General features: G+C 34.1%; 1 protein-coding gene across 1 annotated transcript; it reads left to right on the top strand.

Annotated features, from left to right (window-relative positions):
• Nucleotides 1–258: 258 nt before the first annotated feature.
• LOC149080515 (uncharacterized) lies at nucleotides 259–18,233 on the top strand. Its single transcript, XM_089239610.1, has 2 exons — nucleotides 259–1,293; nucleotides 16,017–18,233. Exons 1-2 carry the CDS (start codon nucleotides 1,285–1,287, stop codon nucleotides 17,793–17,795), a joined length of 1,788 nt encoding a protein of 595 aa, XP_089095736.1. The 5' UTR covers nucleotides 259–1,284; the 3' UTR covers nucleotides 17,796–18,233.
• The last annotated feature ends 297 nt before the right edge of the window (nucleotides 18,234–18,530 follow it).

Raw genomic sequence — 18,530 nt, 5'->3', positions numbered from 1 at the left:
CAAATGATGATCAGGAAACTTTCAAAAACCACTTAAAGGGTTAAATGGGAGTTTGGCTTAGATTTGCACCTTAAAATTGAAAAACCAACTTAAGCTGACCATCCCAAACAGTGGGGCTAAAACAACTTTTAATAACTTACCACTAATCATGAGCTAATCCCAAAATATCGGTCTGAGGATGTGTTGTATCCATAGTACCAAGTCAAGAAAAACTTTAAGGGTTGTGGAAATGATATTAGTTTTCTAAATTCAAAAGTCATAAGCTTGTCACAAAAGTTCAACGATACAAGCAGAAATTGTAGTAAACCACTTTGAAAGTGCTCAAATGTTAATGAATTCAGACAGCTTTATTTTTTTTTTTTCCACATTGAATAAATCATGGAAACGACATGCGCGAAGAGACTTAGACATTGTAAATTCTATTTTATTTCATCCGAAAGATTTCTTTAATTCTATTGATTCATATTTAAAAGGGGTTGACAGCAATTAAACATATAGTTAATTACAGGAAAGCATAGGTAGAATTTTCTCAAGGAGAGGATTTTCAGATTTTTTATCCTTCTTTGCAGGAAAGTATACTTACTGTAGAAAATATAATTACAAGAAAATGTACTTAATATGCAGGAAAAATAAGAACAGAAAGGTACATGTAATGTAAGAAAAGTAATTACAGGAAAATACACAATGTAGGAAAAATTACAGGAAAATGTACTTTTAATGTAGGAAAAACAATCAAAATATACGTAATGCAGGAAAAATAAAAAAAATATACGTAATGTGGAAAAAATAGTAACAGGAAAATGTATTTAATGCAGGAAATTGATGAAAAAAGAGAACTATATAGAAAATATTGATGGAAAAAAATAAAGATGAGAGCCAGAAAAAAATGAGAAAAGAGCGCAAAATTTTACAAAATTACGGAGAACGCGCTTGCGCATTGTGAGTTCCGAACAGTTGCCGAAGTATTTTACACGAAGTAACGACCGGTTCGAGAGTAACTCACTCCCGCTCCTCTGTGATTGGCCTAGTTCACCAGGGAATGTCGGATTTTTAGCCGCTAGTGTTGTTTAAAACTTGGCGATTTCTGTAGCGATTTTTCCAAGTTTGGCAGCGCTATTTGTAATTGCTTAGGACGTCATCATTCTTCCGTGTTTTTTTTTTACTTTTTATTGTGTGTTGTGCTTGTGCATACTAGGAAACTCAATAAAAAAGTGGTATACATATTTTTCGTTACGTGACCGAGTACATTACGGAGGTGATTATGGGTCAAATTCAAAGATAACGATGATAAAGGTAGAACTTTTGTTTATTTTTCAGGCAAACGTTTCTATTAATTAATGTATTTGTTAATTTTTTCATATTAGTTTTTGCCTGTATGATTCTATCCTTCCAAAAAACCAGATATTTTCCATAAATAAACACCTGTAACGAATGAATATTAATTTAAATGGTGAAAGAGATACGAATTTCTTACAGCATCCTAAAAGGATTTTTGTGTTTTGGATCTTATCTTGCACGCAATTGATCTTATCTTGCCATTTTCTTATTTTACTTTCACAGTGTGGTAGAATAAAGGGTTAAACTTAGTCTTTGTGTTTACCTAAATAGATAAGTAAATGATAGTGAAGAATTTCGAAAAATTCAAAACCAGAATCATTTACTTGAATTTGTCTTCATTCAGCAAATAGAATTAGAAAGTGTTTTTTTTTAAGTGATTGAATGCATAAAAAGCAGATAATGTTGGAAATGAAATTAATATATACAGTACACATATTAAACTGTAGGAATGGTTTTCAATTTGAATAATTCTATCTTTTACTGGCATACATTCGAACTTAATTTTTATAATGCTAACTACCACCATTAAATTAGGGATAGAAAAGTTCACAAGAACAAAGTATTTTCATTTTCGATAATTGAACATCGATTTATGTAATATTTCAATTGAAAAAAACGTTTGAGTGAATTTTTTGATAAAGAACGGGTTGCGGATAAGGGGCTGTTCGAGTATTTCGTAAGCAAATTTTTAGCCATTTTTGACCCCCGTTTTCCGAAAGGACCCTGCTGACGAAAAGGCTTTCGTCAGCTCTGCCCCTACTTCCTAACGCATATTGAAATCAGATACGCTGGGGAGGGCGTAAGGGAGGTTGGGTTCAGAACTCCCCCAGACTATTCTTTCAATGCAAAAAATATTTTTAAAAAAATTAAAATTTCTTGAGAAAATACCTTTATATGTTATAATCAATTTGTGTCAATGCTATTTGAAGGCTAAGAACTCTGGATTTCTTTTCATTGCGACCCACTCTGTAAGCCATATATGGTAAACCCTTGGCCTGTGGACCAAATATAGCCCTGGGGGTTATCTAATTTGGCCAGTCCCCTCAAAACTAATTTTGTAAAAATGAACTAAGTGGCACATTAATAGATTGCTTAAGTTGGCACAATTCTAGAGCATTCAAGTGGCTTGTAGCACATTTTCAGATCACTCAAGTAGGTCCGTGGCACATTCACAGATCACTTAAGTGACATGTAGCACAGATTTAGAGCATTTATAAGAGGTCCCAGTGCGGGTCTACATCACTCAAGTTACCCACGGCACATTCCCAGATTACTTAAGTGATCCGTGGCATAATTACAGATCAGTTGAGTGATGCGTGGCACAGTTCCAGAGCACTTGGATCTGCTAAACCTTTAGAGATCACTAAAATGGGTCTGTAAGGGACTTATCAATAGGAAGAATATTAGTTCAGATGCCCACAAACTAGCAAAAGGTTTTTATGGTTTTTGGCGCACCGAGTAAGATATTATCAAGAATATTTCATATTTTCATAAATGGTGTATGGTGACGTAAGCATCATCCTGACCTACCGTCATCAAATCGGAAACCTCCCATCAATGCTGATGTAATACTTTAATGATCCCTAACTGTATTCAACATTATTCATTTCTACTCATATATAGATGTTACTGAATCAATGTGATGTATCACAATCTCAGACAAATCACACTGTCGAATGTTCTCAATTTAAATCATTGTATTAAATCGAAAACTTCACGCGTTCAGGTAAGTTATGTAGAGAAATTCTATCACCATTGAAGTTTGTCTGTCCTATTACTATTGAAATTTATAGTGTCAAAAAAAAATTCATATTAGGTCCTCAGTGCTAGAGCCCCTGTTATAAAGAGGAAATGAGTCTTGGCAGCCCTAATGTAATGAATTAAGCTTGTAAATTAAGAATTAAAAAGGTAAGAGTTAGTACGAATAGTTAGGTCCAAAGAAAACAAGTTAAAATAATTTCATCAGATAAAGGACAAGTTCCAACCAGCCCGGTTGCCCCCTTTAGTACATAATATGCATGGTATATTTACCATACAATAAATATATGGAGGGTTCCCCCCCCCCCCCAATCCCTGGAAGTTGTTTTCAAATGTTTCTCCGATGATCAGTCCAAGGTAGTCTGTCCCATTCACCTCGGATTATCAAAACTCTAGTGTAGTTGTGGATGATATTGTGGCCATGCTAAAGTTCAGTGGTTTCTCCTGAAGTTGTCAATGAGAGAAAATATCTTTTAATCGTTTTAAAAGACTAGTACAAAAAGTAAAAATTAAAGGACTGTCTTTTTAGAAAATATGAAAGAAAAATTTCCTGAACGTACATTTTGAAAAATTCACAAATAGTGATAGCAACATTTATTTGTGTTTCTTTGGTCTTTTCACTTCTAACAAATAAAATATAAACTTCATTAGAATTCTTATCTAAGAAAAATATTGAATTTCTCCAAAAATATTTTTAATGAAGTAGTTACAGAAATGTAACTTTGGAATGTTGGAGTCAGAATTATATCTAGCATTGAAACACAAAATTTGCAGAAGAATAGAGAGGTTTGATGCTTCATCTCTACTAAAAGTAGAAGCAGATGTGTTGCTTACATTGGTTTTGAAGATGTCGTAAAAGACTTTGCAAAACTAGAAAAACTAGAGGGGGAGAAACTTTTCAAACAAATGAAATGTGTTTTTAGAAATATTTGCATCATATTCTGCCCACATCTGAAATACAGTCGAATCCTGTTTTAATGAATACCGTTATAGCAAAAATCTTGTTTTAACGAACACTTTTCTAATCTTCCAAATAAGTTTACATAGGAACAATTCTAGGTAACCTGGAATTCCTGTATAACGAAATTTTGTTTTAACGAAGTGATTCATCTGGTCTCTTGGCATTTGTTATAACAGGATTCGACTGTATAAAATTTCATTTAATATTTTTTTTGGTTTTTATTCAATTGATAGATTCAATGAATAGATAGATGGAAAATATGGCGCATATGATCATCCTGGAGAGAATTAGCAATATCTGATATTTTCAATTCTTGCCAAAAAAAAAAGCAAAACAAAAATGCCATTAATACCTGAAATATTTCATGTTTTTTTTTACCCAAAATATTTCAATGTTTTGTTACATAAACTGACGGACAATGTCATCTTTCCCCCCATTTATGCTATTCTTTCCAAACTTTTCTCAGATTTTTGAATTTGAATATCTCAGCAAATATTGTAATTAAAAATATTTTCTATTGTTGGACTTAGAAAAGACAGGGCTTCAACTTTCTAATTGAAAATTAGAGGATAAGGGGACTGTATAAAAATTTATATTTTTTATTTTGTAACAGTGATTCCAGTCTTAAAACTGGTATACAAGACGATTGTTGAACATATTTTGAGCATTTTTAAATTGAAACCATACCTTTATGACGAACGGTTGATGATAAAAAGGCTGCATTAGGACTTACAAGACACTTTTTATATTGTTTTCCCCTTGTGGAATCAAGTGAATTCATTGTAAATTTTTTCCTAAATTTTGAAAAATAATACATTCGACGCTCACTATAACGTCCTCAGGTTATAGCGACCATTCCAAATGTTTTCATACAATGACTAATGTGCTTTTCTTTCGATATAATGACCCTCCCACATTATAATGTACATTTTCGATTGGATGAAGGGGGTAGTTATATCTCGCTTCGACTGTAAAAGTAACTTTTTTTACTTAAGTTTTTGAATTTATGTGTAATAAAGGAATCAGAATTAAATGTTAACAGTAGTCAAAAAGGGAAATTAAATAATAACTAAGAGTTTATATAGATAACATAATAAAAATGAATTAATTTAAATTTTAATATTAAAATTGATTACAGAAAAAATAATGAAAAGAAAACTAATTATCCCAGAGGGGAAGGTAAGACATATTGCACTGAGGATGAGGGATGGAAAAAAGGTTAAGAACATCTGCTGTAAACGTAAAAAATCGCTGAACTGTAGTCAATGGTATAAAGGGGGGGCGGGTGTCACCAAAGTTACTCAAGTTCTCAGGGCCTTCAAGCATCTTAATCCGGCCATGTCAAAAATTCAGCAACGTGAACTCTAGTTTGCAATTTTATTAGTTTCTCTAGATTTCAAATTTCAATATTGTTGCTGTGGAAATAGCATATGCATCTCATCTTGCATCAAAGAGGAATTTCAAGGTACTTTCATTTCCAAAATGGTCTTTGAGGATTTTCTACCAAGTGGTTGATACTGTGAAAAATATTCTACATTTAAAAAAATATATAATTTTATAACTTCTTGTGCTCCTTTTTTCTTGATGCCCTAAGCATGTGCTTATTTTGCTTAATGGTTTATCCGGTCCTGGCGACAGGAGGATGGAGATTTTTGAGGAGAGGTTGTCCGTATAAAAAGTAATTTTTATTTATTGTTTGTTCTTAACTATACGACCCCTTGCAATATGAGTATGACATATATGAGTTTTACGCATTATTGGATACTTTTTCTAATTGGAAGTATTCCTCTAGGGTCAATGGTTCGACAGTAAAATTCGACAAGGGCAGGCCTGTCATTTGGTGGGATCGAGGGCAATGCCCCCTCCTCCCTGGCTTTTAAAAATACACTAAAAATGGAATATACAGGGTGGTAACTATCGACCGGCCAATAATTACACTTGTGATTCCTTGAAGTGTTTTGTTTTTTGATCCGACCCATAATTAATGAGTCAAAACGCTTTAAAAATTGATGTCACTTCAAAATCTGGCCAAATTCACCAAACGTACTCCAAATGTATAACTTGGCGGTTTCGACAGTGCTAAAAATGTATTAACCCTGCTATACAGAAAACGAGAGATAAAAACCAGTTTTTTTCCCTCTCACTTTTCAGGAAAGAAAAAAAACATTTTTTACAAGTTAGAACAGGTTGTTTGCATCTCACAAAGCTAGCTTCACAGAGGTTATAGATAAGCTTTAGTCGTTTTGTTTTATTCTCCAGAAAGTACTGCGTCTAAGTATTTATTGCTATAATTTCTAATTTGATGGCATTCAGCATACAAGAATATTGTGGCATGCACCTTATATTAGGTGAGTGCTTAACCTTGCAAGCAGCAAGGTTGTACAGTCAACAGTATCCAACGCGAAAGCACCCAGACCATAAAGTTATTTCGCGATTAGACAGCAGATTAGGCGAGTCAGGGTGTGTATTATCACAACCAAACATAGACGCTGGGCCAGTATCGTCCATAAGAACACCAGCTTTCGAAGATAACATGTTGCCATTGGTTGAATCGGATCCAACGACCAGCAGTCGAGCAATCGCACGAGAATTAAATTCAAGTTGCGTAATGGTCTTAAACGTTTTGCACGATGAGTTTTTGCATCCGTATCATTACGCACGGGTGCAAGCACTTTTATCAGAAGATTATTCGCGAAGGAAAGAATTCTATCAATGGCTGTTTCAACAGCATTCCAATGACAGCACTTTCCTAAATAGGATTCTATGGACTTACGAAGCAACATTTACTCGTGAAGGTGTCTTTAACAGCCATGTCTGGGATTTTTCAAATCCCTATACAACACGTCCAAATGCTGATCATGTTCGTTAGGGAATTTATGTTTGGTGCGGCATTATAAACAACAATCTTCTGGGACCATATCTGCTTCCAAAATGTCTGATTGCTGATAACTACTTCGTTTTCTTGAGAGATTGCCTCCCAGACTTCCTTGACGACCTTCCCTTGGCTATCTTGCAAAATCTTTGGCTGCAGCATGATGGGGCACCGGCCCATTACGCATCGAATGTCAGCGAGTGGTTTAATCAAGAATACCCAAATCGGTTGATTGGCCGCAGTGGCCTGCTAGATCCCCTGACCTAAACCCTTTAGATTTTTTTTATGGTGCCATTTTAAAGCGCTTGTGTATAGGCATACACTTGACTTGCCAGAAGACCTCGTAACCACCTTGCATGCTTCAGTGACAACAGTGACACCGTTCATGCTGGTGGGAAGGAGAGCTGAACCCAGCTCTCCTTCCCACGCAGTGTTTTTTCATGGACGGAGCACATTTTGAGCACTTACTAATGTAAGATGCAATCTTCCTTTTAGCCACTATGGTGGTCGAGTGATCATAGTGACGGACTCGCATCATGAGGTCCCAGGTTCAAACCCCACCGTCGCCACAGTGGTGGTCGGCTGTAGTTAGTTTTCTGTGGTTCCCAACTTCGAGGTGCGAATGCGAGCCGATCTCCCGTTAAAAAGTCTCGCAAAAGATAGCAACAGACCTAAAATGTACAAATATTCAATCATTACACTTCACTCACAATTTGAAATATAGATGCCTCCAAAGCAGAATATGCCGAAATGTGCAGCGTACGTTGCAGAACAACCAGTGCTGTTGCAGAACAGTCTGGAAGAATTTTAAGAAAAGTGTAGAAAAACACTATTATGTATATGCGAATTTTTACCACAGAACATTTTAAGTCAGCTGAGGGCTCGTTGCAGAACACCACAAAATATTCTGCTTTGGGGATGACAGCATTGAAACGTCAGACACAACGCTAGATACTCAATCATACTCAGGCACACACACTCACATTCTCGACAGAACTGACTCTGTAGTAAATTTGCCATGGCGATAGATCAAAGTTTTATTTGGTTTGAGAGAAAGAAACTTCCTCTTACCAAACTGACCTTTAAAAATTTTGAGAGTGATGAAATTATTCTTCAAAGTTGTTTTTTTCGGATAATACTGACTCTAATAACGTTTGGGGATTAAAATATCAAAATTTTATGCCTGAAAATAAAGCATTTTCATGTTTCCAAGGTGAATTCCAGACATCAGTGATCTTAATGTATTGATATTAAGTTTAGTGGGCGTGGTAGCCCATGCCGATAAGATACTCGCCTAAAAGTACCAAAGGATATTTAGAGGTGTCGCGAGTTCGATACCCGGTTCGTTCGCGTCAGAAACTTTCCTGGCGCAGGGGTACAACAGAAACCGTGACATGACCACAAAAAACGATTGCTACTGCAGGAAGTCCCACATGAAGGGGTGAGTGCACCAACCTCTCGGTAAGTATAAAAAAAAGGCTGCTGTTCGGAATCAGCAATAAATTCCCCGGTCTAATTAGCCCTCGTATGCAGAAAATGACCGTGGTGCGGCAGAAATGATCAAATGATGATTAAGTTTATAAATGATTCACACACACATAGTACAGTTCCAATGTGATTTGCATGCTGGCTTATGGCCTGAGCGGATCGAGAGCTCGCTGTTGGGAGAGGGATTTAAAAATAAGATTTTTTATATAAAAAATAATAAATAAAATTAGCTAGTCACTGTGAATAGGGTGACCATTCCTCCTTCATTTTGTCTCGTATTTTCCGGAATAGTCTCGTTATTTCTTTTTTTTCTCTGTCCCGAAATTTTTTTTTAAATGTAATGGTTTTTCCTATTTTTTAGTCAAAGTTTTCTTGAATTTGTTATTTAATCGAAAACGTTGATACAGGTAATTTTCAACGGATTGATTGAATACAATATCATATAGAAGTTCCGAAAATTTCATGAATTATCGCATTTTGCTTCGCCCCCCTTCCGAATTGCTTATGGTATTACCATCGAAATTCAACTTCCATTCACTCAAAAACTAGAGTCGATCTGATAAAACCAATTTCAGATTCAGAATCAGTGCTCCAAAAACACCCTAAAATCACTGAAATATCCTTGAGAAAAATTCGAAACCAAAAGTTATTTTGAATACGTCAATTCGTAATGTAAGTTTGATTAAAAGTTTCTGATTGAATCGTTGTTATTATTTTACTGTTTCCACTAAGTCACACCTTCATCAAGCTACCATTTTTACATCCCTCGTTGAAGCTTTTAAAAAGTAAGTTTCGATAGAAAAAAATACTGCCGTTTTATTGATCAACATTGTAATCTGATTAAAACAATGTAAAATAATGATCATGCAGTAAACACGTATGCACCTTCCCTCAGAAAATTAGACTTAATATAGTGAAGGTATAAAAATTTCACATTTTGGCAAAAAAGTGTTGATTTGGCTAAAAAAAATTTCAAACAGATCTCATTTGGCTAACATGGTACAAATCTTGCAATAAATTTGCCAACATAGAAGACGAAGCTAACACTTAAGTAATACGTAATAGCAAGGTTATAGTATCACATTACATGGAGAGAAAAAGTGCCAATCGTGAAGGAAGAAGGCCAAACTTGGCTTCTAATGGGATTGAATATTTCATTTAATTTTTAAGAAGTGAAAACCCGCTGCTGGCGAAGAAATGCACTTTGGTTTGGTGTTTGGCATATAACTGACCGTTCAAAAAATAACACGTCACAAAATTTTAAAAGCTTATAACTCACTTAATATTCGTCCGAACGGAAAACACTTTTCTATATTAGTTTTTTTCACAAGGAATCGTGTGTAATTATTGGGCGGTCAATAGTTACCACCCTGTATATACAAATATATATATATACATACATTGAGTACATGTTCTTTGCCCCTTGGAAAAAGTTGAAATGACGTCCCTGGACAAGGGAAATTATATAATCTCTCTGTATATTAGATCAACAACATATATTTTTGATATTGATCCCCCTCCGTATCTGTACCCACGCATTGAGGAAAGGAGGCGTGAGTGTCAAAAGTTTGCAAATTACTTCCGTGTACAGTTCTCAGATAGAGGACCAGGCTTGTAAGCTTACTTGTGATTCTGGATCTGTTAGTGTGGCTTTTGTACCCTACAACTCATTACAGAACATTGGAGTCATCTTTCCTTTAACCCTTTCACGTGCTATTTTTTGATCGTGTTTTCAATCATGGGTTTTAGGAAGGGGCACATTTTGCAAACAAAATAGCATTTGCGATGAAATTTTGCATATTATATTTCAAAAAAAATTATTTTTCTTTTTTTCAAGTTTATCAAGGTGATTTCCCATTGCACATAGAAAGTTCTCTTACAAATTTATCATATAAGCATGTTTATCTTATGTGATTTGTAGCTCTACTCCTTCACGAATCACTCGATTCGGTTGAAGTGTGCATACCGTTATATCTCACTGGCCTAAACCATGAAGTCAAAATTGTTGATGTACACCAGAGGTCTTCAACTTTTTTCTAGTCGTGAGCACTGCCTGTACCCATCATCAAAAGAAGAGCACCCTTATGGCAAGTTTGACATACCAATGCATGAATTTTAATCCTTCAATACAATTTGCACAAGGTGTTTACTTGGGACCAGTGCCGTCTTAACGCATTGGTCCACCTGGGCACCTCGAGAAGAGGGGGCCTCAGAAAAATGAGAAGTAGTTGTATTTTTCGAGAATTTGCCAGGTAGGGCCTCAGAAAAATCACTTGGCCCAGGGGCCCTTGATGGGCCGTTAAGATGGCCTTGCTTGGGACATTAATCATGTGCTCGCAAGCATGGAATCGGACATGAGCATCGAGTGCTCTAGGTGCTTCAGGAAGCACTGGTGGTGGTGCTCGCGAGCAATGGGTTGAAGGTGACAGATGTATATTAATAAACACCATGATTACTATATTTTGTGCAGTTGCTATTTTTTCTGGAAGACACGTGGTATTTTTGCTTCAAACTATCAAAATTATAGCTTCAAATAATTTTCAATTTTATTTTATTCATCACATTTACCAAAACGAAAAAATCATCCAAGGGGTCTTCGTCAAGTCATAGTGGTGGACAGAATTAGTGTTTAATTTGAATTTTGAGTTAATTGAGGCACTATAAATAAATACGACAGATACAGGGTGATTCCGTAATTCCCTTACTGCATTGTACTGGAGAACCGTTGATTCTAGAGGCATACTTCCAGTTAGAAAAAGTATCCAAATAATGTGTGGACCTTAGATATGGCATTTATATTGCAAGAGGTTGTATAGTTATTAAAATAAAAAAATCGCATACACGCTCACCCTGTGATCAAAATCCTACATAAAAAGTTATTGCCGTGTCTCTCCTGAAAGCCAACCAAATACAGCATAGATGGGAGGGGGGTGGAAATTATTTTCCATTAGTTTGTTATTTTTCCCCATTATTTCTCCAATTTATGAATTTAAATATTTCAGCGAATTAGCGAAGCACTTAGAAATGCGGAATTTTTTTTTTAGCCTTAAGAGAGACAGAGCAACAATTTTCTTATTGGGTTTTTCAAAAACCCAATAAAAAGTTGTATAGTTATTAAGAAAAATGAAAAAACAACTTGCAACATGAATGATGTATCTTAGTTCTACACGTTAGTTCGATACTTTTTCTAACTGGTAGTATGCTTCTAGACTTACCGGTTCGTCAGTAATTTTCATGTGCAAGGTATTAGCTGTGCACCCTGTATATACACAGATGCAAAATACATAAAAATTAACTGATATTATGAATGTGTACAAAAAATATTACGTTGATGCAAATTAAGATTAGTGGTTTTTTATTCCAATTAAATAAAATAAATTAAAAATCAAATAAGTAATTAGTGTAATTAAGGCGACCATGCATCCTGTATTTCTTGGGACAGTCCTGGTTTTTTCTGGCTGTCCTGACTTTGGAAAAATGTCTTGATAGTTCGTGTATTTTCAATGAAGCCAACTTGACTTTTTTTTCTTTCTTTTATTCTTTAAATCAATGATCAAAAGCGGACATAGAACTGTTGAACGATCAAAAAAAATAATTTTTCTTCATTGTTTCGAAAAATTCTACAGATCTTCCTGAACATTTTGATACCTCACTTTTTGTTCTAAGAGCAGTAGAAATTGAGATAGATAATGTGTGACAGAAAATTTAAATTTCACAAGTTCAAAGGGGCTTCAAGACACGTGGCTTCATGTTTACCTCATATGTTTTGCGCTTATAGGCTTTTAGGCCCCATCTACACACATTTGAAATTGACTCTTTTGAGTCTTTTTTTCTTTCTTCTTCATTGAGTTGAAAAAAAACCCTGTTTTCTAACACTTTCGTGCAGGTGCCTCAGCGAGTCTATCATGTTCTTTTTGTTATATCACAATTTAATTTATAACTATTTCACAATTATTTTTTCATGAGTGGCTATTTTTTAGTGTAGTCATTGTTCAGTGAAATCACCCTTTAATTAATCATATTAGAAACATATAAGTTACATGAACCTAGATTGTGTGGTGGTAAAGCAAAAATATCAAAGATGTGAATGTATTGAACATACTAAAAGATTTGAAGTTATGTGCAACAGTAGTTCATATCTTCAGTGAATAATATCAGTGTGATTACAACCTCAACAATGAATATAAAACCATTTTCATGAAATGGGGAAAATTTCATTGAAATGCCACTGAAAACAATAGAGGCAATGCAAAATTCATATTTATATATAGTGTTGTATGTGACTTGTGAATTCCTGTGTTGTGCATCAGAAATAAGTTTATACCTAGTAAATGGGAAAAACTTGATTTTATAAAAGATTTTTCTTCCAATCATAATAATGTGTTATGCACTTGTATGTCTGCAATGAGATTTTTTTGTTGATGGTTGTCAAAAACTTTCTCCTCCTTTAAAAGTTTTACACACTTTGGACACATTAGTGCTTATTTTGTAAAACAAATTGGAATCATGTTTTTTATATCACACTGAAAATATATTCATTCTAATGCCACCATTTTTATAAAAAAAACCAACATTGAGAATGTCACCACCTCCTAACCAGGGTTGGGTTTTTGACATCAAAAACCTATGATCCGCCCAAAATTTTATTCCATATAAAAATTCTCACGCAGCATCTGTTACTGCACTAATTAAACTCATTTATTTTCACCTAAAAATTTCTTAGATCAGGGTATATAAATTCACAGAGCTTTAAAGAGTATTTTCAACCAAAGTAGAGCTGAAAGACTTGATACCCAAAGCATTTGTTTTGCACGTTTGAATACAGCTTCAATTGGAAAACCATTGCATTATAAATGCTAGTAAATGTACCATATCGTAGTGCAAAAGTAAGAATAAACCAAGTTTGACATATACAAGCTAGCATTGCCAAATTAAATGACATTTTAGTCCTACAATTTAGTATCTTGATCGCTAGATATATTTCAATGTTATGCGCAATAAGAGTATCGTTTTAAGTATCAGTGGTTATCTAGATAATTTAATAACAGATATCAACATTACATACATGATGTAATAAACTTTTTTAAACACTTATCTGTTGTAAAAAGAGTACAGCAGACAGTTTATATCAATGCAAACATATATAAGCAGTTGAAGAAATTTTGGAAGGTCAAGAATCATCTTGAATCAAAGAATGTCGAATAGTTCCATAGTTTTCCCTTCAATGTTCATATTCAAATTTTATAAAAAAAAACATGTAGCCTATATTGTCCAAAATAATTCTGTCGAGAGTAGAAAATTATTTTAGAATCATATTAAATATTTATTCTTTGTATAACATAGTCACTTTAAACATTACATGCAATTAACGTGTGAATTTCCAATGGGAATTTTTATATCGAAAAGCAATATTTGAGGTTTTAGACAGTTTTTGACAAAGGTTTTTGATGAGGGTTTTTCACGTGACAGTTTAAACCGTCAAAAACTGCCATGTGTCAAAAACCTGCTAACCCTGCTCCTAACGCATATTGGTGGGATTAGAAACATATGCGGGAGGGGGCTCGTGCGCCTCCCCCTACCAGACTAAAAAATATTATTTTAATGTAGAAAACATTTTAAAAAAATCAGTTTCGAAAGAAAATACCTTTATGTCATTATAATTGATTTCTGTTAATTTCAATGCTATTTGAAGGGTAAAAACTCAAAATCTCTCTTTAAGAAATTCATTGCAACCCACTCTTTAAGTCATATATGGTAAAACCGCGGACCAAATGTGGCCCTGAAGATTATTTGATGTGGCTTGCCCTCCCCCAAATCCAAGTTTGTAAAAATGAACTAAGTGGCACAATTCCAGAGCATTTAAATGGCCCGTGGCACATTCAAAGATTACTTAAGTAACCCACGACACAGTTCCAGAACACTTAAACACACACGGCACATTTAGAGATCCCTTGAGTGACATGTGGCACAATTTTATAGCACTTAAGCGGCCACCAGTGCGGTTCTACATCACTCAAGTTACCCACGGAACATTCCCAGGTAATTTAAGAAATGTGTGGCATAATTACGGATCACTTGAGTGATCCATTGCACGGTTCCAGAGCACTCGAGTGGCCCGGATACATTTCTTGGGCACTTGAAGGATCCGTGAAATATTTAGAGATCTCTGAAGGGGCTCTGTAATATTAGGGAGAATGTTAGTTCAGGTGTCTACAAACTAGCAAAAGATTTTTCTCGTTTTTGGTGCACAGAGTAAGATACCATTAAGAATATTTCATATTTTCATGAAATGTGGTTGATGATATAAGCATCATCCAAATTCCCCCCCCCCCTTTATCGATACTGATGTAATACTTTAATGACCCCCCCCCCCCCCTTATGTCAACTAATCTTTTTTTTTGTCAGTTTTCTTGGGTTAGTTGCTAATTCATCTCAATATTACAAGTGAATTTTTGCCTCATTAGTTCTCCAAACTGACTTTTTTTTTAACTTACTGCGTGTTGAGCATTTGTAGTGGCAGTCATCTCAATGCATTAAAATAAAAATATGAAAACATGATGGCTATGTTAAAAAGTGATTATATTATTGAATATTGAGTCTAGTCTCATGAACCTGAAAGGTATTGGGTTTGAAAAAAAGTTAGTTCATCAAAATTCATACTTCACAATTTTTGAACGTGTTTTTCTCAAAACATCAATTTTTGTCATTGTGCGCATATCTCATGAACCATGTTTCCTATTCTGGTTGTGTTTTTCTTTTATGTGTCTCTTGCCTATGCACATGAAATGAACTAGAATTTTCTCTCACAATTTTAAATTTTTATTAAAATTTAAAGTTTGAAAAATTCATAAAATTTTAGTTTCTGAATTTTTAAAAATACTTTCACTTTACATATCTTAAAGAGGAAATATATGCTACATTTTTTGACTTTCACGTGTCCTGTGGCCTTTTAAAATCATCTTCCCAACTCAGAAATTACATTACGATAATCACGACTGCAAATAGGAATATTCATCTCGCATATTTACTTTTTTTAAAATTCACTGGGATTTGCAGTAGCGCTTCATTTCCCGCGATTGGTGACTTTTCTGTGATATTAGGTTGGTATAAGTTGGCAACTTTTCTTACTTTTTGGTATCATTTTTGGCTATGTCCTGTATTTTCCCGTATTTCAAAGCCCAATATCCTTTATTTTTTTCAGAGGAAATATGGTCAACCTAAGTATAAATATAAAATTAATAATGGCAACAATGGAAGGTGAGATAATGTTAATATGCATATAGTGTCTTGATAGATATATAACTATTTTTTTTTTGAAAGTATCTTAAAACTTTATACAGTTAGAATTTCAAGGTATTTATTTATAATTTAGGTTGCAAACAAAAATACAGTGCTTCCATCATCTAATGTTCTTCGCATTTCCATAGAGGAGTTTCAGTTCTGAACACTATTAGAGCCAATATCAGGCTTCGTTCTCAATTTTTTAAAAAAGTTTTTTCTCTCTGGATTGCCAGAAATAGGTGTTTTTTAAAACGAAATATAGTGTTGAATGTCTGTAAAAAGAAGTAAAATAACAGCAATTTTGTTTTTATGTTTCAGGAACTTGAAACAAGGTTACGAGTCCTTGAAAGTCAAGAGCGATTGATGCAAGCTCTTCAGAATACCCCAAATCACTCATTTTGCAGAAGAACAAATATTCGTATTTCAGAAACCTACATGAATTCTAAGAGTATACCATATTTGAATTCAAATGGCTGCTCAATTATACAAAATCAAGAATGTGTTCGCTCTGATAATAGCTACAGATGTTTTGTCAGAAGTGAAAGTATCAATAAGGATAGTGGAATAGGAACTGATTACGAAGAAAAGCATTTAGACTCCAACAGTTTATGTCCTCTCAAAGCAATTATTTGTGGCAATATGGAAGATGAATTATCAAAATTGTTAGACATAATCGACAAAAAAAGTCTCTTACTCTTACGGGAAATTGAAGATATAAACCATAACGGAAGTTCATGTACAGAAGTCAAAAATGCTAATAAAAATTCAGAATCATTCCAATCATCAGGACAAGTACAAAATATTATTGTTCAGAGGCAATTATGTGAAATGAAAGCTGATCGTGACACTCTTAAGCAAAAGCTGTCTGATCTAGAAGTTACCCTAGTTGCAATTACAGCAGAGAAAAAAAGTCTCCATGCAAAATTGGAGAAAGTTATTGGGGAAAATCAACAACTGCAAAAGGAGATGCAAGATGCTGTGAACGTAAAGCAGTTACACGTTTTAGACAATAGAGAACATATAAATCCATCTTTATCAGAAATAGAAAAAGCAAGTATTAGAAGAAGATACTTACACTACAGTGAAAAAAGCCGCCAGAAAGTGATTCACGTTCTAAAAGAAAATAATGTGTTGGAACTTCAAAGGCAATTACTAACTTACATTATGGAAAATGATGTCCTCCAAGCAAAACTAGATCAGTTTAAACCATCAAAATTATCTGCTTGGGTTCAAATTGAGAATCGTATCAAAAATGAGCTTAAAAATGCAAATGTCAAAATAAGGAAAGTAGAGAAAGTTGTTGAAGAGAAAGAAATTGAGATTACGGCCTTAAAAAATAAAATAAAGGCTTTTGAGAATGGCTTTTATCAAGAAACATTCCCTAAAAACTTGGGCTTGAATAGTAACAATAACTGGCACGAGCATAGAGCTGCAACTAACATCGGTAGGAAAACATATGTTTCCTCACCACTAGAACTATGTGATTTTTCTAAAACTCAAAGTCTTCCAGTTGTCGTTCAACTTACAGCAAAAAGTGAGGAAGAACCATTTCAAAATGATATAGACAGTTGCTTTTTTCACTCATCAAAATGTAGGGAAATATCTATGAAAGTGGGTACTTTGCCAGACAATAAGCGGATGTGCTGCCACAATGATGATGGTATAAATAGTAAAGCTCTGTTAGATTTTACAGACTATCGGGAATCAAATGTTTTGATGAATAGTGATGCATTACATTCATTATACTGGGATTTGCCTGTCTTTTTATTTGAACGTCCAAGACCATTATCCTATGATGAAAACAAGAGAAAACAATTCCAATGCTTAGGTGATATTACAGTGGATAAAGATTTGAATGCAGACCTTGCGAATTGCCATTTTCTTTGGAAAAGCAGCAAAAAAATTCCAGTAAATGACTTGGGTAGTATTTGTGCAGAATTTGACCCTCTCAGTGAAGTTCCTTGTGAAAATTTTTTCGACTCTCTTAATCTCTCTGTACCTTTACGACCTATATCTAAATTATCCCAATTATCTTCTGTTGGCAACAGTCTTCATAGTTCTAGTCAAGACTTGAAGAGTTCTACTTCTAAAATTTAGAATTTCACCAGTTAGAAAATTCATGACTCGTGCAGTATTGATGGTAGAGTTCGAACAATTCAACATTTTCTGTCCTATCCCTGCAAAAGTTAGCTGTCTAGTAAATTTAATAACACGCTTATGACCAGTCCTAGATGTTGATGACATTTGCGTATATTTTTGCATTTTTCAATATCATTTTACTTTTGAGTCATTTTATCAGGTTTTAGGACATTTTTAAGATATTTTTCAATTTTAAAACTTTTTCAAAATAAAAATGAGGCTGAAAAATTTTGTAAGCTAAAAAAAAATGCATTGCTTTCATCAATCAACTTGTACCTTCGTTTATAGATGACATAGTTTAGAATCAATTACAGGTAAATTTAGTATATAGCAGGGTTGTTTGGTTTAAACCAAGTGGGTTTTTTCAAAAAATCAAATTAAAGTGACTTAAATATTTTTTCCTTGAAAAATATCATATTGGTTCATTATTAGCCAAAATTTTTCATTTTTACCACATTTTATATTCTTGGGGTACATTTTGATGGTTTATCTTTAAATGGTATAAGATAAAAAGCATAAGTGGTTTTTCAAAAAGTCTCATAAAAGTGGCCTGAATATATATTTTTTTCATATGAAGTATCTTAGTTATTTAAAGTTGTATACAGAAGCCAAAATTTCTCATTCTTACTATATTTTCTAACCTTTGGCTATATTCCGATGCTCTATATTTTTAGCAAATTCATGAATAAGGAT

This window comes from Pholcus phalangioides, unplaced genomic scaffold, assembly GCF_987345545.1.
Source record: "Pholcus phalangioides strain wild (caught in Gottingen) unplaced genomic scaffold, Ppha-v1.0 ptg000011l_1, whole genome shotgun sequence".
Lineage (NCBI taxonomy): Eukaryota > Metazoa > Arthropoda > Arachnida > Araneae > Pholcidae > Pholcus > Pholcus phalangioides.
This window is presented reverse-complemented; position numbering and strand designations above follow the sequence as displayed.